Here is a 26,735-nt window from a genome sequence, read left to right as displayed (position 1 = left end):
CTTCTGACTTTGACTCTTCTCCTCACCAGAACCTGTGGTGGAGGATGATTCTCACAGTAGCTCAGCTCTCTCTGAGGATGAGAAGCCACCCTCAGAACACCCAGAAGACCACTACTCTGATCCTGAACTCAATCTTACATGCTTTGTTCTGATGCTAGATGTGTTATTTAAGCAGGTAGGCTTAAAGTTGGTTTTACTGTATTATGGTACCAATATCCTGTTGAGACTAGAGAATGGAAGAAATGATCAATTCATATTTTTCACTTTTTTTTATTATATAATTAGCACTGCTCTGAAAAACTGTATTCTGAAAAAAATTGTGGAGGAGAGAAGAGAGAGACCTGACTTGATTATAGTCTTCAAGTTTCTAAATCAAATGGACAACATCAATAGAAAATAGTTCTTAATGAGATTCAGTGACAGAGAAATTAGAGGTCATACATAAGAAGCTATGGTAGATACCTCTCCAAAAGAATGTAAAGAAGAACCATCGTAGTGTAAGGGTGGTGAATCATTGGAATAGACTAAGTCATAAACACATATATGGGCAATACAGAAATATTTAAAATGTATATGATGGTAAAGAAAGTCTAAGAGATAGTGCCTCATAAGTGCAGAACTCTCTACCCATACTGTGCAATTACATACACTCACACACTCATATTTCCCTTTCCCATCATGAAGCTTGAAGCTTATACACTGATCTATGTTAAACAGATGGAGGTTCAAGAAGTTGAAAAGCATCAGGGAGTTGATGGCCAAGAGACAGTGGCTGTGATGGCTCTTGTTTGTGACATGCTTAGTGCATCTTGCTTAGCCCCACACACTTGTGATGGAGAGCGGGAATGTACCACTTGTGAACTTACCACTGCATTTTTCCAGCTGGAGATGGATGTTATAGCTTATCTCTGTCCTCGTGTTGCTATTCAAAACAATAGGGTAAGTTTACCTGGAAATCATGTATGGTCTAATTTAATTTTATGGGTCACCTTTTTCAACAAATCCTTAGTGCAGTCTTAAACACTAGAGAAAGAGGAGAAATTGCAGAAGTTGATGGTGTGTAAAAGAGAGAAGCTGTAGGTAAGAATGAGGTGATGGGATCAAGGAAGGGGATTTTGTCATAAAGGTAGGGTAGTGTATAGGGTTCACTTCACTTGCTTGATAACCAATACTGTTTCTTTCTGTCATACACGTTTCATAATTGAAATGTAGGTGAGCTTAGAAAACAGGATTGTATGCAGAGATATGAAAAGGGATGAAGTGAAGAGTGGCATAAGATGAAAGTTAATGAAACAAAAGGAATGGGGTTTGAGTGTAAGGTGTTTAGGAAAGCAGTGCTTTCATGTGCATTTAAGGTGTGTGGTATGTAGATGGTGGGTGTGTGGGTGTATGAGAAATTGTAGTGGTGGGATAAGGAAGTTACATTGCTGGTAAAAGAGAAAAGAGAGATTTGGGTGGTGCAAGGATGGAGTACAAGAAGAGGTTAGTTAGAGCAAAACAAGTTAGTCTGAGTGTGAGTTTGAGAGGGAAAGAAATGGCAGTGGTTGGAACAACAGCAGCTGAAGTTCTTTTAAAGTGAACTGCCTTTCCTATTCTCAAAGCCTCATATTTATTTGTTTAAGTTTAAAGAAATACTTCTGGCATTTTAGGTGGCTGATATTATTCCTCAAGAAATGGATTCTTCACATGTCAACAAGAGCCCTGAGTTATCAACCCAAGATGCTCAAACTGGAAGTTCCACTCACTCCCCTAGACCAGGTCATCAACTGTCACTGAGAGAAGGAGGGTTGATATCAGTAATGGCTAACATGCCTCAGGTATGATGACTTACAGGGTACTTATCTTTGATATTCTCCCATTCATGTATTACTGTCGTTTGTTTAAAAGCTGCAGCTTTCATTGAAACTTGTGTCCATTGGCAGGACTGTATAGAGGCAGGAGCTGGAAATATTGTGTCATTAGTTAAACTTGGCAAACAGGCGAGATGACTGGGATGGGCAATTGTAGTTCATACAGGATTCATGTAATCATAACCCACTTACTACAAGTAGTCCAGTAGAGTATACTACACTAACTTTTCCTGTAGTAGATTACTAACATTAATATCTACAGCAAGATAAAAGTGTCTTGGTGACTGTACTAGCTCAGTTCTAGGAAACATCTTAAGTGCAGTGAAATATACCTTGTTGCTGTATGGTGGAACTGAAGTACTGTATCTTATACAGATCTGTTCTGCTGTAAGGAAATCCACTTCACATGATACATGATTAGATTGCCCTCAAAGGGTAATACAGTTTCCTGGTCAGTTGATGAAATATCTACATTGGACTTGTACTAAGTTTGTGTTATCTTAGATAAAGTAAATTTTTAGGTAGGCTGTAATCTTATTGTTACCAAAGGGGTTTTGTTCATTATTTCTCATGGTGTGGGAAGAACAGAAATTTTGGTCATGAGTACTTTTTATTACCATTAGGACAGTCATGCAGCCATCTGTATTTTCTATGATGAAGTGTAGATTTCAAACTGAAACAGGTACCCGTCAGATTTTGTGTCTTTCATTCTTGCTAGGGACTCTGTGGTATTTGACTGCTAATGCTAAAAAGTGAATGTTAGTGTTCATGTTTTTATATTTTACGGATAACTTTGTATTTACACATGCCCAACAGATGCTAGATATTTGACTTTGATTCGTTAGAGCACTTACTTGAATAGAAGGGTCCTTTCTTGTTAGATACTTGCTTACCTATCTACCTGCACAAAAAGAAGAGAGGGAAAACACCCTATCAAGATCAAAGCCAATACTTGTCAAATAAAAGAAATTATTGTACCATGAATATCCTCTGAACTGTTCAGACAGAATTACCAAATTAATCCTCTTCACTTAAAATATTTGAAGGACCTGTCCACTAACTCCACTTACTCACCAGAGTTAATTACTAGGACTATGAAATTTCATGTGTTTGAGGTCTAGTCATTCAGCAGTTGGCATGAATGTATTGATTCACCATTGGTTTGAAGAAATAAAAATGTACTAAGAATCATATCATAGTAATTTGATTAGCAAACAGAATTGCTATTTTAGTAATCTTTCAAGTGTTGCAGAGCCTTGATAACATAAAGTCCCTAAAGTCTTATTTTCAGGAACATAAGAATCTCTAGAAACAATCAGAATGGCAGCATCAGAATAGTAGGTGAATAAAAAGATGTTCTGGAAGGAGGTAAATTAAGTGCGTAAGACAAGGGAACAAATGGGAACATCAGTGAAGGGGCAAATGTGGAGGTGATAACAAGTAGTGGTGATGTGAAAAGGAGATGGAGTGAGTATTTTGAAGGTATGTTGAATGCTTTTTATGATAGAGTGGCTGATATAGGGTGTTTTGGTTGAGGTGGTGTGCAAAGTGATAGGGTTAGGGAGAATGATTTGGTAAACAGATAAGAGGTAGTAAAAGCTTTGCGGTAGATGAAAGCCGGCAAGGCAGCTTGTTTGGATGGTATTGCAGTGGAATTTATCAAAAAAGGGGGTGACTGTATTGTTGACTGGTTGGTAAGGTTATTTAATGTATGTATGACTCATGGTGAGGTGCCTGACGATTGGCGGAATTCTTGCATAGTGCCATTGCACAAAGGCAAAGGGGATAAAAGTGAGTGCTTAAATTACAGGGGTATAAGTTTATTGAGTATTCCTTGGAAATTAAATGGGAGGGTATTGATTGAGAGGGTGAAGGCATGTACAGAGTATCAGATTGGGGAAGAGCAGTGTGGTTTCAGAAGTGGTAGAGGATGTGTGGATCAGGTGTTTGCTTTGAAGAATGTATGTGAGAAATACTTAGAAAAGCAAATCGATTTGTATGTAGCATTTATGGATCTGGAGAAAGCATATGATAGAGTTAATAGAGATGCTATGTGGAAGGTATTAAGAATATATGGTGCGGGAGGCAAGTTGTTAGAAGCAATGAAAAGTGTTTATCGAGGATGTAAGGCATGCTTATGTGTAGGAAGAGAGGAAAGTGATTGGTTCTCAGTGAATGTTGGTTTGCGGCAGGGGTGCGTGATGTCTTCATGGTTGTTTAATTTGTTTATGGATGGGGTTATTAGGGAGGTGAATGCAAGAGTTTTGGAAAGAGGGGCAAGTATGCAGTCTGTTGTGGATGAGAGAGCTTGGGAAGTGAGTCAGTTGTTGTTCGCTGATGATACAGTGCTGGTGGCTGATTCGGGTGAGAAACTGCAGAAACTGGTGACTGAGTTTGGTAAAGTGTGTGAAAGAAGAAAGATGAGAGTAAATGTAAATAAGAGCAAGGTTATTAGGTACAGTAGGGTTGAGGGACAAGTCAACTGGGAGGTAAGTTTGAATGGAGAAAAACTGGAGGAAGTGAAGTGTTTTAGATATCTGGGAGTGGATTTGGCAGCAGATGGAACCATGAAAGTGGAAGTGAATCATAGGGTGGGGGAGGGGGTGAAAGTTCTGGGAGCATTGAAAAATGTGTGGAAGTTGAGAACGTTATCTTGGAAAGCAAAAATGGGTATGTTTGAAAGAATAGTGGTTCCAACAATGTTGTATGGTTGCGAGGCGTGGGCTACAGATAGAGCTGTGCGGAGGAGGGTGGATGTGCTGGAAATGAGATGTTTGAGGACAATATGTGGTATGAGGTGGTTTGATCGAGCAAGTAATAAAAGGGTAAGAGAGATGTGTAGTAATAAAAAGTGTTGTTGAGAGAGCAGAAGAGGGTGTTTTGAAATGGTTTGGTCACCTGGAGAGAATGAGTAAGGAGAGATTGACAAAGAGGATATATGTGTCAGAGGTGGAGGGAACAAGAAGAAATGGGAGACCAAATTGGAGGTGGAAAGATAGGGTGAAAAAGATTTTGAGTGATCAGGGCCTGAACATGCAGGAGGGTGAAAGGCGTGCAAGGAATACAGTGCATTGGAACGATGTGATATACCAGGGTTGAGATGCTGTCAATGGATTGAACCAGGGCATGTGAAGCATCTGGGGTAAACCATGGAAAGTTTTGTGGGGCCTGGATGTGGAAAGGGAGTTGTGGTTTTGGTGCATTATACATGACAGCTAGAGACTGAGTGTGAATGAATGTGGCCTTTGGTGTCTTTTCCTAGTGCTACCTCACGCACATGCGGGGGGAGGGGCTTATCATTTCATGTGTGGCGGGGTGGTGACAGAATGAATTATGTACATGTGCATATATGTATATGTCTGTGTGTGTGTATACATATATGTATATGTTGAGATGTATAGGTATGCATATGTGCATGTGTGTGGACATGTATGTATATACATGTGTATGTGGGTGGGTTGGGCCATTCTTTCGTCTGTTTCCTTGTGCTATCTTGCTAACATGGGAGACAGTGACAAAGTACAATAAATAAAATAAATATTTTAGCACTTGACTGGATTTTGCTGCTTCTAAAACTCTGGTTTTGAATTTTATGGTTTTAAATGTCATTCTTTGAAATTTGAAGAAATTTGAAGTCTTTAAAAATCCCTTGAATTTTTATAGGAAAGACAAATTAGAAGCTTTAATTTATATTTTGGAGTATTTGAGTCCAAAAGATGTACAATTCATTCTTCAGATTGTTACAGCAACAGTGGAAACAGTTGGGGAATTAGATATAGCTGCCAACATACCACAAGAACATGTGGTGAAGGCTGTAGCCCGTGCAGTTACTCTTACTGAGGAAGATGTAGGTAAGTTAAAAGAAAATTTCTTTGATCACTTATCTAAGACATGCAGTGTTCAATTTTTTCAATTATTGGAGGATTCCTGAGCAAGCTTCCAGGATGGTTTGCCTGATGTATTAGACAAACTGAAGTCTCTTTAATAAATGTATGATGAAATTCATTTTGAGTAAGTACATGTAAATGTGGATAGGACAAAATGAAAAATATCTTGATGGTATTATTACCTTGCAGGAAATAAGTTACAGGAAAGAGACCTGTGTGTCATTTGTTGCTAGAGCTGCATATCAAGAGAATTGCAGGAGGCACTATCTGCATACATATGTTAGAATGATATTCAGGTATATGAAAAGTGAGTAAACAAGTTTATAAAAGAAATGCTATACAGGACTGTAATTCAGGGAATTTTGATGAACTGGAACAAAAAAGGTACACAAACAGTATGGTTCTTGAAGCAGTAAGATATAGACTTCTCAGAGATGGTAAGATACCAGTAATGGATGCTTTCAATTTTAAAGCAAGACTAGGGGAATTTGGATTCTTACAGAAACAGCAGGTCATGGAGTCACAAGTTCGTAGAGTTTGTGCAAGAAAATTTCCTATACTAGCATGTCATTGAATTTACTAGAATCTGAATGACTAATACACCATCATTATTAGTTGCATGGATATTGAGAATACCATATATGATACACCAACTTGAAATAGTGGGGACATGAATAAAGCAGAGATGAAACCATACTAAAAGAAGAGTTATAGCTGTGGAAACTACTTGGAACTCAGTTATTTTTATGATATAATGTATTGAGGGTTCAGCAGCCAGAAACGAGGGCACTTAAGTACAAGCTTCCATGATGTTTGCAATAAAGGAATGGGAACATGGGTACCTTTGGCCTTAAATACTGAGGGAAGATGAAATGGAGATGTGCTGTGCTAAAAGATGTAAAAATGCAAAGGTGCTTAAGAGTGTACTGGGAAGATACAGATGGCACCCCTGCAAACCAATCTTTGAAAGGTATAAAAAAGTAAGAAATGAGTATAGCAGGACAAGAAGGATAGAACATGGAAACTTTAAAAAGAATATTGTGGTACAGGCTGGAGACAGTCCAATACTTTTCCACAAATTCAACAGGAATACACTATACTGATGTTAGTTTAACTATACACTGAATACTTGTCTTTGTAGTCAAGCATCCTTGATGTAAAAATACTGGATTTCAACTCAGGGACAGTTCTGTTCATTTCCAGCATTTTGTATTTTTCAGCACATGCAACTGCAAATGTGGATCAGCCCAGTGTTTTAGGAGAAGATGATAAGCCCATTGATACCACTGAACACAGTGATGATGAAGATACTTTTTGGGTTACTTCCCAAGGCAAGTTTAAGTTCAAAATGGAAGAACTTCCACCTCATTTGCAAGTGATTTATACACTACTAAATGTAAGTACTGTCCACATAACGTAGGTACACGCATACTTAATGTTTTGTTGAACATACTGTTTTAAAGCTAATTGATTTTCTTTGGACCATGTATCATTTAAGTTTTCCTTTTATTGCATATTCACAGTTTTATGTTGTCATGTTTTTCTGGTTCTTTCTTAAATATTCACAAATATTGTTATATCTTTTAGAGATTATGAATTAACTCAAAAATTGATTTGATGTAAATAAGATTATAAATACTTAAATAGTGCTCTGTTTCAGATGACCATTTATTTCATGAATATGGATAGAACTAAGGGGGCTGAAACTTGTCATTTGGTGGAAGAGAGGGATAAGGACCTGGGTTTATTGAGGAGTGTATGAAAGGAGAGATTAGTGTCTATTAGGGTAAAGATGGGCTTGCCTCAAGATATAGTTGTCCCAACAATGTTGGATGGATGTGAATGTTGGGTCCTACGTGGAAAAGAATGGAAGAGGGCAAATGTTTGAGAAATTACATGCCTGAGAATAAAACATGGTGTGAGGCAGGTTGATTATGTAAGCAATGCCAATATAAGAGAGGTGTGGTAGTTAACACAGTCTAAGACAGCTGACTACCATGCTGAAATAATTCAAATATATGGAGAGAAAAGGTGTTTGATAGTAATATGTATTTTGTGATTGTGAGAAAGTGAGCCTATCATAGTAAATGGTGCTGAAGTTCAAAGATGACAGAAAAAATGTTTAGTAGGAAAATGGATATCTTTTCTATCATAAGCCCTTCTACTCATAATTGAAGCCAAGAGGTTACCAAGATTCTTAATTATGCTTCCAGCGACTGGAGACCTTTGAGGATGGTGATGTTGTTTATCACATCTGTGAATGTTTGAAGTATCTTGTACTACATGGGGAGGCTATGGCTCATGCTGCCAATGACCACCGAGGGTTTCTTATATGGTGCCAAGAAAATAAATCCATTAAAATGTGAGTGAGTTTGATATTATATATTCTAATGTTTTACAGAAACATGATCTTTAAAGTTAAGCATTTTTTGTTTCACACCATTAAGATATGGTCTATTTTAACACAGATACAAGTAATCCCATTGTTTGCAAAAAATGAATAAAAACACCATCCTATACACAACATTTTTTTAAACTACCAAGATATTTACTGTGCTTGATATAAATACATTGATCTTAACTGATTTTTTTCTTTGTAATTTAGAATGTGGTCCCTAATTGAGGCAGAGTGGTCCCATGTGGCTGAGGTTTGTGTATCACTATTGCTTCATTTCATCACACTTCCTTGTGGCTCAGACATATTTTGGAAACTTTGTGAAAATCACTTTAATCATCAGGACTGGAAAGTTCGTTTCCAAGCAGGTGGGTAATCTTCAGTACGAAGTTATTTACTGGAAACGTTGTTTTAGCTTAATTATGGAAATTGTTAAGATGTAGGAACATTGAAATCCCCAAAAATGAAGCCAAGCAAGTTTTTCAAGGCCAAATATATTCAGGTTTCAGTGAAATGTGTAACATGAAGAAAGCATGAATGTTATGCCTCAAATATACCATGAATAATATTCACTGACAGAAAAATTGAGAGTATTGTTCACCTTTCCAGTTTCTTTTAGAGCACGAGACATATTCTCTGGTTTCTTAATACCCTTGTGATTCCATTGGGAGGTCCCTTCCTTATCTCTATTTACTAATGATACAAAGGTGTTCACAGCAGCTCAATTTTTATGTGGGCCCACCGTTGGCCAGTCAGCATACTGTAAATTTGGAAGAATTCAATTGATGGGTTCACTGGTACATAAAAATAGAGAGTATTTTTCTCCTTTGCAGTCTCTTGAAAGTAGGAGACATTAGTTTATAAATGGTGTTTTATGGCATTGCTAGAATTATTGAGCATCCAGAAGTAGACATCATGACACTTACCCCTTCCTTTTGCGTTTATCCCTTTTCCCTTTTGTTTATTCTATCATTGTGCACATATGGTAATATTGGGTTTTTAATTGTGCTCCATGATGATATTGGAATTCTTGAGTGACTAGTGGTCATTATCATGTCAGCATTGAGTCTTTGCCTTCACCTTTGCTTTCTTTCCCTTCCTTCCAAGTATATCCAAAGCTGAGTTTTGTTCACGAGAATGTTAATGAAAACATTTTGGACCATCTCCTGAACAGTTCCATGTATAAGAGAGAAAAAGGTTCCCATAATTCCGATTGAACTTTATGACTTTGGAAATTGTGTTGTTTAGTTATCATATTCTATATCATAATTTGAGGATTTGTGTTTTGCTCAATGCATTGCATTGTTTTATGACATTGTGTTTCTCTATCAGTATTTAGGAGTAAAGGCATATGAGAATGGTAATAGGAAAGCTGGCGTTGGGAATAGTCTTTAAATGAAAAAATGGAATGCATTGAAAGCTCTGCTGATTTAGAAATTATTTAAGTGTGAAGTGCAAAAGAAGCTTCCTTGAAGGGATATATGCTACAATCATTATGTATGGATGTAGATGCCACAATTATAATGTATGGATGTAGAATCCAGTTACATATAGTACATAGTAGGGCAAAACTGAGAGCATTAGTTATTATTAACTTGTGTAGTATAGTTGGGATTAGTTGGGTTGTTTAAAGAATGAAGATATGTGAAAAAGGAATCACTTGATATTACATGGATGAAAGTCTCATAGGGTGACTTGATGAAGTTGGACATATGGCAGATGATATTGATCAGGTGATGAGTATATAGTTGTACACAGTGGAGGAGTAAACTGCAGAAGGTATGGATAAATCCAGTTAAAGAATGATTTAGCATTAAGGGTATTTCAGATAAGGATACCAGATGAATGATTTGGTAATAATTGCATTGCAAGTATTTCATGTATAGAGGTAGTGTCAGTGGGTTGGTATGATTTCAATCATCATCTTAGTGTGAAAATAAAAAAGTATGAAGCTTTTATGAAAGAGTGAAAATTCATGTTTAATTTTAACACACTGGGCATAGGTGAAGGATGTGTATGAGTGATTTCATAGCCCAATGTACCAAATCTCTTCAATGGAAGAGTAGATTCGATGATGATAAACAGAAGGGAAATGCCATTTCCATCTCCATAAGTTGGATTAAATGGATCAGGCATGTTCCTTTTCTGTGATATGATCCTGAAGAATTGGGACCGTAACCTCTTTCCCCAAGGTTGATGAAAGGCATGGACATCCAGTGGACAGTTAATAAATTTTTTATCAATTTAATGTTGAAGCATAACTTGTACAGATAATCTCCCTTGTACCTTTCTAATTTTACTTGGCGTCATAAGAAACAGTACTTTGGTTCATAGACAATGAAAAATAATAGTGAATTGTGTGATAGTTCCTCTGCTCATTGTTCACTTTTGATTATAATGTATGTCCTTCCTTCTTTGCACTAGCCTGACTTTTAGAAAATAGTTACAAAATTGATTTTGGAAAAGAGTCTCTGTCTTTATTGTGGGCTTTGAGGAGTGAGACATAAATGCCAGATGACTAATTTTGTTGTGTAATGTCATCTCTTATTTCATCTTGCTTTTGTTCTTGTTCAGAGCTGTGTTGAAGGGATGAAAAAGTAAGTTGTAGAGTGAATTAGTATCATCGGGAAGAGAAAATGTAATTTGGTATACTGACATTATTTTTTTTGCAGTGGAAAAAGTGGTAGTTATTGGTCGGTTCTTGGGAGTACCTGCTGTTCGCCAGTGTCCAGGACTACAAGCAGCTATTGCACATGCATTTTGCTTTCTCATTGCATCACTGGATGATATAAATGTGGCAGTAGCTCAGCGAGCTTCCCTCTACTTGACTACTTTACCTGATAGTGGACTTCGGGCACTCTGTTGGTGTCTTGAGCAACAAGTAAGTGCATGGAGTATCATAAAAACTTTTTGAACAGTTTTTTGCAAGGTGTTTCCCTCTTTTATTGGGACAGAATCTTTAAGATGCAATAGGATTTCTGCAGTTATATGATTAAGGGTTATGACAGAGCAGAGTAGGTACAGAGAAGATTGATAATGAATCCAAAGAATGGAGAAGGTATGTTAATAGCTTGATTGATCAGTAAGGCAATGAAGGTTTGAGGTCAAACTGCCATTGAAATGATTGTGAAACTGCACATATCAAAATGGAAATGTGGTCTTGTGCTTGGTGATTGGATGAAGGAAGTAAATTTTTACTGTATGAAGGTAAAGGAAGTCATATTGGATGTAAAAACTACAGAAACATTAGTCAGTATAGTTGATAAAATGTATGATAGATCTGTGATTATCCCTGGGGATAGGGGATTAAGAATACTTCCCACTTATTCCCTGCGTGTCGTAGGTGACTAAAAGGGGAGGGAGTGGGGGGGACTGGAAATCCTCCCCTCTCGTTTCTTTTTTTTTTTTAATTTTCCAAAAGAAGGAACAGAGGGGGCCAGGTGAGGATAATCCAAAAAAGGCCCAGTCCTCTGTTCTTAACGCTACCTCACTAACGCGGGAAATGGCGAATAGTTTAAAAAAAAAAAGAAAGATCTGTGATTGATCATATTTATCCTCATCCTTTAAATTGCTCTTAATGTCTTCTGACAACCCTCATAGGACTGATGCAGTTGTCACATGATGTATATCTAAAGCTTCCAAGCTCTGTTTAAAATCCCAGCAGATATTTTCTTCCTTTAATTATTCATAGATGCCACTTACATCCCACTACTCACTGGAGAAAATATCAGGCATCTCAGGCACACACAGAATATTATATTGATGTGATTCCAGGTGCTGTTGCTCACTGCTATAGTTTGTTATAGAATAGATGAAACAGCTTCTTGGGTATTAATGTTAATATTTTTGGTACAAACGAAATCATTTGTTTATTTTATTCATGTAAAAAAAGTTCTGTTTGTGTAAAACAACAAACTGACCCTGGAGACAAATGTGATTTTTAATGGTGAACTTTCCAACCATTTCCTTTTGGGGAAAGAGAAATAGAAAACATTGGAGAATGCCACAGAGATATATATACTGTTATGTCTCATAAAAGCAGTGTGAAAGATTCTAAAGTAATCAGTTCTGTTGACCATACTTTTGCCAAACACGAGGGAGCAACAGAAAGATGGCAGGCTAGATTTTGTGGAACTTACAGAACTCATGCTATCACAATTCTGAATAATTCTGTTTGCTAATATATTCTTTGAGGAAAGATTAAAAATCAGAGGTAGAGAGTTTGCAAAGATCTTTCACAGCCTTTATTGACTTGGTAAAGAAACTGAAAATGGGACATGCCTGATAACAATGAGATTATAGTCTCTAGAGCACAGATAGGAGAGATATAAATTATACCTTCTTGAGGTGTGCATTTTGGTGAATATATCACTTGATTTAAATGTTAGTGTGCCTTAGGGATTCCAATTCAACCATGGTTGGCCAGTGTTATGGATGAGGTATGTTATGAGATGAGAACAGATAGGGTGATTGTGGCTATAGTTGACGTAATGTTGAACAAAATGGAAGCTATTGCCATCATATGTTATGGTGCTGTTCCAATAATGGGGTCAGGAGGAACTGGGAAGTTTAAAATAATTTGAGGCATTTGAGACTCATCACCATAGGAAGGGCAGTAGTGGACTGGCTGAAGTTGAGAAATATACTCATTCAAGAGAGAAGAATTGGTGTGCAATGGGGGCTTTGGTGGATTAGAAGTTGAATGCAGTATGTGCAAAAAGTCAGACATAATGGAGTACTTGTCCCATCTTGTTTGTGTGGATGTGAAGCTTTAGTTTTCAAAGATACATGATTTTTAGAAAAGTAATGGTGGATGGATGACCAATTTAGTGCAGTAGAAATAAAAGAATAGAAAGAATTAAGAATGAGGACAAAAAAGATATATGGTGGTAGAAAAATCCATAGAGAAACACAAAGATAAATATGAGCTTAGTGTAGACCACTGAAGAGATCGACAGATGCTGTGAGAGAATTGATGAAGTCTGCAAGTATTTGATGAGGTAGCCAGAGGAATGATTTGGGGTTGGATGCAATGCAACCATTTTGTGCATAGAGTTGTTATGAATGGAGACTGGTCTTACTTGCTTATAGAGTTGTTATGCGTATAGAGTTGTTATGAATGGATACATTGGTCTTACTTGTTGAACTGTCATAATGTGCAGTTTCATTTTAACAATCCAGGAATAGGTTCAGGATGTTAAGAGTGATCTGAGAGGGTGTACATGCATGATATAACCCTAGAATTGGAAACTGAATTAATGATGATAAAAGAGACTTGAATGCAAAGACTTTTCTTTCAGCTGACTTTGTTTCACATTTCAGTTTGACAGTGTTATTATGGATAGGCCCATGATTATACAAGCCCTACATCAGCTTAGTTCACGCCTTCCTGATCGCCGTATACTTTCATGGGAGTTTTTCTTCAATCGCTTTGATGCGCTTTATCTTGAGGCCCAAATAGCTCTGGAAAAATATGGAGACATAGCTTTCCCAAGAGGTAAGTAAAACTAGACATGGAAAACTAATAAAAAAAATGAACACACTTTTTAAAGATAATACACATTATTAGGAGGGGTATTTGAATTAATTGATGCATTCAAAGGGATAAAACCCAAAACTATTTCTTTGTGAAAAAATGCAATGGTAAAGTCTGTCCCAAAGAAGAATGACTGTTCTAACCCTTGTATTCACTGTCCCATTATTTTGTCTTCTACTGTTTTCAGAGTTTTTGAATCCCTCCTCAACTTCTGATTCCATAAATGTTTGAAATATCACAGCCTTTTCTTTGATCATATATGGCTTTAGCAAGGCAAGGTGTACAAATGATATCCTTTCCTGTTTTATCAATTTATGATCATTATCTGTAAGAGACTTTGAAGTCTGTAACCTTTAATATATCCAAAGCTTTTGATAGGGTATTTCATGGGGATCTCATCTCCAAGCTCCACAATTCTGGCTTTCCTCACTAAGTAACTTTCCCTGTGGCTGGTATATCTTTGCAATTGTTGATGGATCAACCTTGCCCTCTTTCCTTATCAACAATGTCTCACTTATGGTTCTGTCCTTTCTTCTACATTCCTCTCTCTTTATCAAAGATTTTCTCCCTTCAACAGATGTTCAGATGGATTTGTGGAAACAAATCAACACTGGATGCCTCCACTTCCTTCAAATCCACTCTTTCTTCTCTCTCCATCTGCACCTTGTCTCAGCATACCATTCAATATAATCTCAGATTTGCACAGGATTTCCCAGAGGGACAGATGCAATTTGGTTTAGATAAATGCCTCAGAAACTGTCTATGTCCATTTCTCTTTCTAGAACACCTCACAACTTTCCAAAATCTTTATATAGATCTGTATTGTGTCACTGAACACAGTGAACACACTTTGGTAAACCTTTCTTGGAAACTCTAGATTACACAATTATCTAGTAGTTAAACCTGGGAAGACTGTTCATGTTCCATAAATTCTTTTTCTTACCTAGTTCAGAGGAATTGTTTTCCTTGTATGGGATACTGTTGTCATGTCTGGGGAGATTCTGGTTTTTCATACTAACAAGACAAAGTAAAGTCCAAAGCATTCCATCTTATCAACTATCCCAGTCTACCCCTGAAACTTGATCCGCTTACCCTATGCCACTGTGTTGGTTCACTTCCTTCTTCTTCTAGATATTACTTTAGCTTCTGCTCCTGAAAGCTAACTACCTGTGTGCCCTTGCCATTAACTTGACGAGGACTCAGCATGCTACTATGTCATATGATTACTTATGGCCATTGGTAGCTATGATATGTTTCTTTCTCCACATTATGAAGCTTTGAAACTCATTACATCAATGTCTTTCTAAGCAACTTTGATCTGCCCAATTTTTAAAAGGTCGATTTTTTACTTCCTCATAACATTTAGAATATTTTTAATCCATTTAACTCCTCCCTTTCTTGATATCTTAGTTAAGGTCTGGATTTCATGTGGACTTTCCACTGTGACTGAAGCCTCCAATACATGAAAATGAAAATGTAGATAACTGCACTTTTATTCTTTTATTCTTTTTTTTTATTATACCTAACCACCGTCTCCCACGTCAGCGAGGTAGCGCAAGGAAATAGATGAGGAATGGCCCAACCCGCCCACATACACACATATATACATAAACGCCCACACACACACATATACATACATATACACTTCAATGTATACATACATATACATACACAGACATATTCATATATACACTTGTACATATCCACACTTGCTGCCTCCATACATTCCCGCTGCCACCCCACCACACACAAAACATATATCTTATTTGTCAATCTTTCCTCACTCATTTTCTGCATGTGACCAAACCATTCCAATAACCCTCTTCTGCTCTCTCACCCACACTCTTTTCATTACCACACATCTCTTTCACCCTTTCATTATTTACTCGATCAAACCACCTTTTACATATATAGTTAATGTTCTCCCATGCCCATTATATATTATGCTAGTGTTAACAATTCTTTATCTCCCCTGAATATCCTCTTTTCATAATTTCTTCTCTTGATTTGACATCTCACTTAAAAAATAATAATTTCATCAATCTGCATTTTAATAATGAAGACATTTTGCATTTAAGTTTTGGTCTTGATTTACAAATTTGATCCCAGAATTCCCCTCAGCAACCTTCCTCTTTCCTACCATTACATTTTTCTCTGTCTGTATATCTAAGCCTCTCATATTTCATGGTTTTCTGCACATTGCACTTTTGTAATGGTTTAAGGATTTAGCAGTCATCTCTTGATTACATATTGGTATGTATTTCTTCCACAGATTTGAAGAATTCTGACATGACAAGCGATGTGTTTGAGAGGAAGTTAAGCCGTGCAAAGGATGCCTTAACTCTAGTGCAGAGTGCCAGTGTTCGAACACTCTCTGGATCTCTAGGTACAAAGTGGCCATATAAGCGCACGATGTCAGCCCCAGCCAACATGTTTAACCGGAGTGTGGAAAAACAAGGTAAGGATGATGTTATGGTGTCTTGAACAACTATCACTTAGTTGTGTGATGTGAGGGCAGGCTCTGATAGCTTTAGATAGCCATCCTTGCCAATAGCAATGTACTGTTTGTGTGGCTAAGCATTCTTTAAGATTTTAAACAATGTGTACTTATGATGACACAGTGGAGCACCAACTATCCAAGCGCAGGACAGGGGTTCAACATGACATAGTAGAAACTAGTATTCTGTTATGTAAGATATTAACCTTTTATCAAATACATAAAGAATTTTATGATATTCCTTAGAGTTTCAGTACATTTGATACAGCTGATGATAACAGTATTAGCTCTGGACCATTTGGTTTATAAGGATATGAAGTGATTGCCTGTTCCCTTTATGGACACAGATATATTATTTCAATCTATTTTTCATTCATTTCCTAACAACTGACTATTGTTTACTTTTAAGATACAAACACTTGCATAGTGATGTTGATACATAATCCTCCAAAGAAGTTACATGATTCAGAATAGATATACAATGATAGAACAGTCAGGATGATACATGAAACAGTAAAACATACACTTCTTGGAGATGTTACAGTACTAATAATAATGAGGGAACTCTGTTACAAAGAGTGAAGTTAGAATTTTGGAAACTAAACAAAATTCATCAGTTTCTGTGTAACATACATTTGGAAATGGAATTAAGTAGCTGGGAACCACAAAACGTGCCAAAAGGTTCTGAAATTTTCACTGGAGAATGAACATGAGTACCTCTGTCTTCAACTACAGAGGAAGAGTTGAGAATGAGGGAGGAATGGTTCAAGAAATGATGTCAGAAAACATAAGAAATTTGAGATCTGCTTTGGAGAGGAAGTGGAATACCAGCCATCCAACATTTGTAAGAGCATGGAACGATTATACCTGGATGAGAAGGAAGGAACAGAGAAACTTTGAAAGGAATACTGTGAATGTATCAAAGGAAAGCCGAAAGCTTTTTCATAGATTCACCAAGATTAAATTGTTAGTTACAAAGCAGCTAACTGGAAACTCAGAGGGATGAGTTGCAGAGGATTATGTAAGCATATGTGAAGAACTGTATTTACAAGTTCAAGTGTTTTCACGGTGGAAAACACTAAAGCACCAACACCAGTGAAATGGAATGAGGAAGAGGTCTTAGAAAGTACTGATATATCTAGAAAACACATTTACAGAATACTAAAGGGTCTTAACCCATGAAAGTCTCATGGTCCTGATGAAATTTCAATTTATGTGCTGAAGACGCATGCAGATACACTTGACAAATCTTTAGAAATACTGTTCAAGATGTTGCTGGAGAAAGGCAAGTGTCAAGGGAGTGGAAAAGAGCAAAAATGATTGGCATGGGCTTTACATGAAAGAAAAGATACAGAACAAGGTGAATTTGTTGAGTATGAGATGTTGAAAGACAACATGTGGTGTGAGGAGGGTTGATCAAATGAGAAATGATGTGATGAGAAATAGATGTATGTTTTGAGAGAGCTGAAAAGCATGTGCTGAAATGGTTTGGACGTATGGAAAGGATGACTATGAGAATATTCATGTTGCAAGTAGAGGAAACAAGGAAAAGGGGAAACTGATGTGGAGGTGAAAGGCCTGAACATGAAGGAGGGCATGAGGTGTGCATGGGATAGAGTGAACTGGAGTAATTTCTTATACAGGTGACAAGCTGCCACTGGACTGAACCAGGATATGAGAAGTGGCTAGATGAAATCATGGAAAGGTCTGTGGAGCCTGGTTTGGAAGCAGAGTTGTTCATGATAAGTGCAGAGTGGATATGAACATTGGATGCCATTCTTTGCTCCTGGTACTACCTTGGTATGTGGAAAATGGTGAACAAGTTTGAAAATGATCCATATGAATGTAAATACATACATGTACATGTAATTAGGGTGTGGAATCCATTGCATTACCTATGCAAACTATGTTATCCACCTCATATCTCTCAGAAGAGTATAGTACGTAATATTGTAATATAGCCTTTCTATGACTATTCTCACACCAAGGGATAATACATAGTCAGAATAAGCTCTTCTCACTAGGAATCTATCAGCACCTCATATAAAGTTGCGTCACTTTTATGTCAGTACATATTACATCACGTTGCACACATTAATGCCACTTTTCGTTTGCTAAACATCTTATGACAGGGTAATCCTTTTTGTTGCCTCTATTTTAGATATGATCATTGGTTACATGAGTTTGAATACTAAACATTCATTGCAGATGACAATATATTTCTGCACTTGAACTCATTAGAGAAAAACTATCTTGTGCATAGCTATTACACTTTGGAGAATTGAGAATAAAGCTTACTTATTTGATTTTTTAATACTATTGATCACTGACTGAACATCATAACAACCACTGTGATTTCAAAGATGACAAAGATATTGTTCATAGTGAATATGTGAATGCACCACTACACAGTCCTATGAGATAGAATTCATATGCTCTCTAATAGTAAGCATTGTTGCTCTACTCTGTATTTAAATACAGTCTCCTTTTCATAGTAATATCTCACAGTACTTGTGATTTTTTTTTGAAAAATCCAAATGAAACTAATTTTTTTCTTGTTCATGAATTACACAAGCAAGAAGTAAGAGAGTTTGCAAACAAAACATGTTACTATTATTTCAGTGGAACATTTGACAAATGAACTGTCTTTTAACCATTTGAACTGCAGAACTACTTCAGGACTGTTATGGGTGAAGTATTGGATATCAACATGGTAGTGTCATACATTTATCCTTAGTTATGGAAAATCTCAAAAACACAAGCTGATCATTTTTGATTTTATGTAATACCATCAGATCGGTGTTTGGATAGTTGGTACTCTGCTGTATTTAGATTGAAATACATATATTCAAGTATCAGAATGATCCTACTGCTTGAAGAAGTTTGAATTTTTTGGAAGTAAAAATAAACTTTCGCAAGCATAGTATTCATCAGCATAATGTTGAATTATGAAATACGGTATTTGGATTGGCTGAACTCATGCAGGACTTTTTAGCTACATTGGTAATTTGACAAAATGAATATCTACTTTTTTCGTAGAATATCTGATTTTTTTTCTGAAATTCATGGAAACTTTAGTTGAGATGATGTTCATATGACCTTTATCTGATGCTTCACTAATGCACTCAAAACACAGTATCTGCTACATGTAAGAAATTCTTGATTTGTTCATATAAAGTTTTGCAGTCACATCATATGCTTAAGTGTATAGTCTGCAGTTTGTGCCAAGAGTTGGTTGGCAAAATTGTAAGGTACCACCATGGCATGGTGCATAATGAAAATATCAATGCCATTCAATTTACATTGATATTAGTACATTGTGAAGCACTCTGGTAAGATGTGAACATGATTTCAATGATCAGGGTAATAAGATTAACTTTTTGTTAATATGGAGGAAGTTTTTAATTGGAAAATTCATATATTTTCTCAATTTTGATATCTCTTTTGATAAAGATTATGCATGGGAGAACTGTATACTGATCTGAACTTACAGGGTGCATAGCCAACAGTAAATAAGCAGGACGTATGTATTGATATTTTTTTTAATTTTTGTCGGTACAAAAGATTTCAAATCAACAGGCCAGATTTTATGATTTAAATGTATATGGTATGCATTAACTTGTGCTTAAATGTTAAAGTGCTTGTATATACTAGTAATTAACTATGAGTACCTAGATGTAGAAATCTAGACTGTATTGTATGTTCCAAGTGTCTTACTAGTATCCTTAAGATAAGTGTTTGCCTCTAACTGGTCATATAATGTATTACCATGGGATGTCGTTATTAAAGATGGATTTGTTACATATTTTACAAAAATATTCATGCACGAGAACTACAGTATATGGTAAGAGAATGCAGTGTCACATATGTAATGTGCATCAAACATATTTAGATATTCTGCCTTATCTTATGGAAAACAAAATATGTGAGTTTTTAAAGTTATGCATTTTTTATTGATTTCATTATAAAAAAGATAAATTGCAGCTATGTTAGGATTTGTGGATAGATTGATAAAATTATGGTGCAATGGAAGAGAGTAGATATAGTCTAAATCAATAAACTGTATTTGGGTGATACACTTAGACAGAGGCCACTGTTCAAGTTGATGACATAGATAAATGAGACTAGAATGCTATAAAAGAGAGACATTTTGGGTATTGACAGATTCTCCTCATCTAGTATTGGTTTAGATGAAAGTATGACAGCATCTCACAGTTTGTATAGAAATTGCTCCAGATTTAAGTCCAAAAACTGCAAAGTAGTTACCCTAAGGTACTACAGTTGTTGTATTCCCAGTAATACACTCATCCATGACTACTATTAAAAAGAATTTTTGCAGTGTTATGTAAAGCTACCAGTAAATAGTACAAATAAACGATCTCAAATCCAGAATGAATGGGATATGAGCCATGCTGAATTTCAGAATTTTCTGGATTTGGGATTGTTTGGCATGGTATCTACAGATAAGCCATTGATACATAAGAAGGCCATTTACATAGAATTATTATATGCGCTACGTATATGAAAACCATGAGAGTAAAATTTAATCACACAATCATTTGATGAACATGTCTGAGAACCAAAAAAAATTGGGTACCTGGCACAAGGAATTTCTCCAAGCTTTTGGAGTGTTCACTATTTGGGTCATTCAGCCTGGCATGTATATATATATATATAAAACCCAGTGATATGTGTTATTGCCAGGTGCATACAATACTTCACACATATGTGTGTGAACATCATGAGAGTGAAATTTTATTGTATAATCATATTCTAAATGAGTATAAAGGCTAGAAAACCAGAAAAAGTCTGAAAATATGGAATTTCTCTAACCTGTTGGAGTACTCATTAGAGTAGCCACTAGTTAGCTTGCTAGATTTGGTCTAGTCTACATGTACCATTACACTTTTGGGATTCTTCTTTGGTGGAATTAGAATATGATGGTCCAGTACTCAGAAAAAGTGGTATAGGAGGGAAAGTACACTGTTATCTTTGATGCAAGCAGAAATTGTCACTAGTCCATTACTAGGAAGCTAGATAAAGCAGATTTTCAGGGTTTCAGCAGATGGAGGAGGTTGGAGAAAGTCTCAGGGATGAAACAACTGATACATACCTTAGTAGCAGAGAAGTGTACAACAACAGCAGTGATGCAAGATGAAAAGAAAATGAATGAGGCATTTAGCTAGAAAAGATCATAAAAGGTACCTGCAATTTTTTTTTAAATGTTAGGGAATTGAAGAATATGTATCCAAGAATAGAAGCCTAAAATCAAATTCATCAAAGGAATTGGACACATCCAGTGAAATATGGTCCTTCTTACAAGCATGGGTCAGAGTATTAAGAAATGTAGGACTCTCTGGGACAGTAAGTGATTGATAATTTAGAATATGTCCATTAAACAGGGATCAGAGGTTATGGAAGGGTACATAGAGCAATAAATAGGTACTAATTCAGGAACTGATAAAAAAGGACATACAGTTTGAATTGCTCCAAAGAGACAAAGATCTAAGGACGCTGACAGAAAGTTACTTAGTAAATTACTAAATCAAGTCTTTGATAGAAGAGTTACTATCTTAGAGCAATCAGGGACACTTATGCTATGTTTGATGGAAGTTTTAGTAATAGGATGATCATATGAAGGGGAATACAGTGATTTCAGGAAGAACCAAAGACACAGACTTGGAATAGTTGTTGCTGTAGAGCTTAACCAGTGAGTGAATGCACAAAAACTAGGGAGTTAGTGAAGTAAGAAGTAGACAGTCCTAAGGCCTTGATTATATTTGGTCTTGAAGAAAACATTCTAACAAGGTTTAAAAAAAAAGGGTAGTGAAGGAAGAATATTGTCTTATATGCTGCCATCTTAGACAACAGACACTTCTTTATGTCACTGTTCCATCCTTCTGGTTTTGCTTTGGAGAAAGACCATCTACTATGTGTTGGCACATAAGTTCCGTTCACTGCTTTTAATGTTTTACGGAAGATCTCCTCAACAACTTCCGTGTTGTCTTCATTAATATTTCACCACAAGTTGCCTGTCAGGAGTAGTTGCAGATCTTTAAGATTTTTAAGTCTAAAGTCTGGTATTTTCTTTGTGAACCCCATGTTCACCAGCCAGTATTCCAGGCACCTGTTGAAAGTTACCTCAAAAGTAATTTTCCAGTGATCACTTGTACTAAACTTTTCTCCAACTTCAACAGTATTTCCCCCATCACTGTAATATAAAGTGTACCAAGGAACGGCATAATCAGTAAGGAAATCTCAGTTCTTAATATCAAACTAAGATTCTGAAATATGAATTATATCATAATTCCTTTCCTTTACATTTGTCTTTAACTCTGAAAATTTGTTGCATGTACTCTCTTAATTAACCTAAAATATTGATACACAACTGAGACTTTTTTCTGTTGGTATGTGAGTGTGCAGCATTAGCAGTGGGGAGCCCATCTACCTGACTTTGGTCTGTAACCTCGATTTGACCTGTCCTACCCTGTTTGCTACCTGCCTTGTTCCCTGCTAAAATCAGAAATTGATCTCAAACAGTACTGTGCCATTTTCCCTATCTGCCTTGTTTCGCAGCTGACCCATCCCACCATCTACCCCCAGTGCTACTCGTGAAATGATCTCTACAACCTGAGAATTGACAACTAGGTGTCCTAGTATGAAGTGCTCCTTACCTTCCTTGTTCCTTTCCTGGTTTAACTATCCTGCTGTATTTCCTCTTTCAGCATTTCTATGTTCTGAATACCTAAGTAGTTTATGTCTGTCATAAAAAGACCCTAATATATTTGTCAAACACTCTAATGTAGGCTTTCCCTGTTCCATTCCATTAAAATTTTGCCTTGGCAAAGAGGCTTCTACCTCAGCTAAGATAATCCCATAAATCTATACAAAAGAGTTTCTTCTTTCCAACTGAAAGACTTGAATCTACTGTTTATCCCCAGCATTCTAAGGTACAGGGATTTATATCACATTTGGATGGCAATCTCGATATAGTTGAATTCCTTTGGTTTTTGTTGCACTTACAAATGAGATCCTTATACTTTTCTGATATTTCTTCTTATCTCCATTGACTATATTGTTTATCCCCACCTGGACAACAAACATTACACCCTTAGAAGTGCTTGAGATACTGTGATCAAACTTTCCAAGACTACCTTCTAATTTTGCACAGGAAAAGCACAAATTTCTTCTGTTTCCCTCAACACAGAACTGGTCCTAGTCCTTACCTAAGAAATCCCATCTGAGATTATGCAAAGATCATCTTATGTGTCATCTTTCAGTAAACTAAACCTTTTTTGAGTCTGTTCTTTCGTAAACTTTTTGTGCTAGTCAACAAACCTGCTTTGCAGGTTGAAAGGTAATTTTATCCTCTAACTTTGTCTCCATGGCCACAGTCCTATTTTCTATGTTTTATAACTATGTGTCACCAATGACTCATGCTTCTGTATATCAACTAATTTTGAAGTAACAAAGCCTGCTTCGCTTTCCCACTTAGTCATCCTAACATCTAAATTCTTTAAAACCTCACTATTCCTTCTAATTTCTAAATGCAGTACCTATTAGAAACATGATATGGAGTTATCTTCTTCCTTAATGAGAAAGTCCTGGAATGATTCCCTAGTACAGATAAGACAGCTAAACTGTGGAATAGGTATCATTCTTTGAAGCACAAAGATGAACCAAGAGCTCAGGAGAAACATGCCCACTCACTGCAAAGGTCAAGGGGAGTTGTAACCTAACACTTTCATTTCTGTTGCCATATATTTACCATGATTTCATGATTCATGCTGAAGTTGTTCTCTCTGAGGTCCTTCATATCAAAATAGAACCTCAAAACAGGTTGCAGGTTGAGCATGACCTATGATACGTAATTAGAGTAACAAAACACAGAATTGTGAAAGCTTGTTGATGCTATGCTGCAACATCTATCATAGTGATTCAAATAACTTCAAAGTTTCTTGCTGCCCTAGTGAAGGACAAGTTCAAATAAATTGGTATTATTGTCCTCCCATGGTTTTGTAGTCACAGAAAATTGTAGATGTGTACTTTCAGTAGGTACTCTAAAAAATTCATTACACACACACACACACACATGTATCTGTATATGCTAGTAAGTCAGTAATGTGCATGCTAGTTATTTGCTACTAATGAAGAAAAATGAATAGTCACAAGTGCTTTCTTGTAATATCATTTCTTTAGGGGAGAACAGAGAAGGGAAATGATACATTTATTCAGTACATAGCCAATATATATGGCAGATGAAATGAGTCATTTCCAGTTACATGTGTCTGGCTTGTGGTAGAAGGTCGGCATTGTGCTTGTCATAAAATTTGTAATACATTCAAAATAAATTCAGCTTCTTAAAAGTATTTTCTATGACATAAATGTTCCCATCATACAGTCCTTCACTAATATTCTTGTTGCAAATTTCTGTATGCTTAATAAAAGAAGATTCAACAATATTTTTATTGAATCTTCTATTATTAGCATACAGACTTGTGATATGAATATTAGTTGAGAACAGTCTGTGTAAATGGTTAGTTTTGTCACAAGAAAAGTTTGTATGCTGCTGAGTTGGTTTTGATTGTGTAATGAATCTAATGACAGGTGTAATGCTTGTCCTACAGCACATTTTCATTTTATGAAGGCATGACTCGCGTAGAAAGGAAGGCAGAATGAAATTTGGGAGAAGGTTTGAGTTTCATGGCCAGGTGCATTCTGTGTCTGATCCATGAGACATCAGAGCAAGAGCCATCAGATCATGAGTGAGGGGACAAAAGATTTAGTAGAGGGGTAGCTGGGCGATACCCTCCATTTTTTGTTGAGCACGGCTAGTGGCATTCTGGCTAGCAAAGCATTACTGGGCCCAAGGAATGTGATTATAAAAGCTGTGCAATAAAGACTAATTAGCCCAACTAAAATGACCAAGTTGAAATCTTGAGAAAGTGATTAAAGTTGGACATGCCAAGGTGAAACTGACAGAGATAAGATTTGATCAAAAGACCCTAAATGGGCAGAAATGGTATGTCTAAAGTGGGAGGGTTCAGAGGTAAACAGGAGGTTAATTATGTTAGAAGAATAGTTGAAATGATCAAGTACATTTTATTAAGGGAGAAAAAGGAAGGAGCTTAGGGGTGCAAGGTACCTGACAAACACATTTATTGGATGATACCTTTGCTTAAATGTTTTTCACCGACTATGAGCAGCTCTAGGTGCATCACCTTTAGAAATGAATGGCTCAAATAATTGGCTAAATTGGCTCCAAGAGTATTTTTTCATAAGATCCCACCCATTTCATGTGTTTATGGTCTCTGATTCTTGCAGGGCTCAGTCTGATGATGAGAAGCACTGGTTTTGCTGTGAAAAACGTTTGTTTACTGAATGCAAAGTGCTATGAGCATTGATGCAATTTCCCATCCCCTCTTTCCCTGTCAGAAAACCATTTCTTAAGGCCTTACAGTAAGAGATGCAAGGCAAAAATTCCGGTGGACTGTGAGGTATGTGGGTTGATGGACAGAGGACAATACCTGCACCACCATACCACTTGGTTTTGTTACTGTTTTATTCTTGGTTTACTGTAAATTGTTGTCAAGAAAAGTAAAATCCAGTCAGATACCTCTTATTTAGGGGATAAAGAGTGTTCAGAGCTCCCTGTGAGAAAGTTCCTCCTTTTCATTTTTCACAGGGCTCTGACTATGGTAGAGAAATGGTTTTTCATACTCCAAAACCTAATCTTTTTTTTACATTTCTTTATGTCCATATTTCAGAATCTTTATTCAGCAAGTTCGATTTACAGTTTTGTATGAAGTTCTGTATCTTATATATTTCATTCCTAATATACAGAAATTTATATTCTTTTTCAATAGAAGTTTATTATACTCATGTTTAACCCATGTCATCATCTTGCATATCCATCGTACAGCTTTGAAAAAAATTCTCTATATATTCATAAAACTTATTACTATATATGATTCACAGTAGAATGTGTGATACAGCATCTGAGATAACAGAGCCTCAAAAGGGTTAGAAGGAAAAATTTTCCTGCACCTTAATGTAATCTCATCGTTAATTGAGATTGCAATGTTTTTTCTGTCAGGCTGTCAATCTGAATGAGTATCATTATAGTTACTGCTTGTAACACAGCCCTCCAAGGAATATGGGTTAAGGTAATGTAGCTTTAATATGATAAAAATTTCTTGTTTTTAATCTTGAGAATGTTTTCAGGTATAATATAACGAATGCATTTCAAAGCTTCAAAAAAGTACTTATCATTAAAAATGATTCAGAGGATCTGATACCACTACGAACAGGAAGCAAAGATTGAAGGATGGCTGAGGCTGTCATCTGGTTAGGTTAATTAAACTAAGAAAATTAGTCAGCAAAAATGTGGTAATGGATTCCTTAATCCTTCATATATTAATTCTACCTGCACCATTCCAGTGGTTAAAGAGAAGGAAAAAACATACCTCCGGCAAGCCTCCGCACCGTTGCTTAAACGCAAGAGCTCGAAATTTGGGCTTGGTCAGTTCATAGGGACAAACCAGTCAAGCCATTTAGTCTCAGGTATATC

The 26,735-nt window shown here is 36.4% G+C and overlaps 2 protein-coding genes across 14 annotated transcripts in view; one reads left to right on the top strand and one right to left on the bottom strand.

The window, feature by feature from the left end:
- Nucleotides 1-26,735, top strand: part of unc79 (UNC-79 domain-containing protein) — a 216,704-nt gene that overhangs the window by 72,441 nt on the left and 117,528 nt on the right. For 9 of the 13 annotated variants that reach the window (XM_071687675.1, XM_071687674.1, XM_071687671.1 and 6 more), the window contains 11 exons: nt 30-175; nt 718-939; nt 1,650-1,817; nt 5,587-5,701; nt 6,958-7,133; nt 7,951-8,099; nt 8,343-8,500; nt 10,805-11,013; nt 13,455-13,629; nt 15,941-16,126; nt 26,606-26,728. In XM_071687675.1, coding sequence (XP_071543776.1) covers nt 30-175; nt 718-939; nt 1,650-1,817; nt 5,587-5,701; nt 6,958-7,133; nt 7,951-8,099; nt 8,343-8,500; nt 10,805-11,013; nt 13,455-13,629; nt 15,941-16,126; nt 26,606-26,728 — 1,827 coding nt within the window. The remainder of the gene's footprint in view (nt 1-29; nt 176-717; nt 940-1,649; nt 1,818-5,586; nt 5,702-6,957; nt 7,134-7,950; nt 8,100-8,342; nt 8,501-10,804; nt 11,014-13,454; nt 13,630-15,940; nt 16,127-26,605; nt 26,729-26,735) is intronic. The other 4 variants (XM_071687677.1, XM_071687676.1, XM_071687673.1 and 1 more) reach the window with 1 other exon arrangement.
- LOC139762701 (alkylglycerol monooxygenase-like) overlaps nt 1-26,735 on the bottom strand; it is a 255,753-nt gene that overhangs the window by 127,910 nt on the left and 101,108 nt on the right. The gene's annotated exons all lie outside the window — the stretch shown is intronic.

This window comes from Panulirus ornatus, chromosome 44, assembly GCF_036320965.1.
Source record: "Panulirus ornatus isolate Po-2019 chromosome 44, ASM3632096v1, whole genome shotgun sequence".
In the NCBI taxonomy this organism is placed as follows: domain Eukaryota; kingdom Metazoa; phylum Arthropoda; class Malacostraca; order Decapoda; family Palinuridae; genus Panulirus; species Panulirus ornatus.
This window is presented reverse-complemented; position numbering and strand designations above follow the sequence as displayed.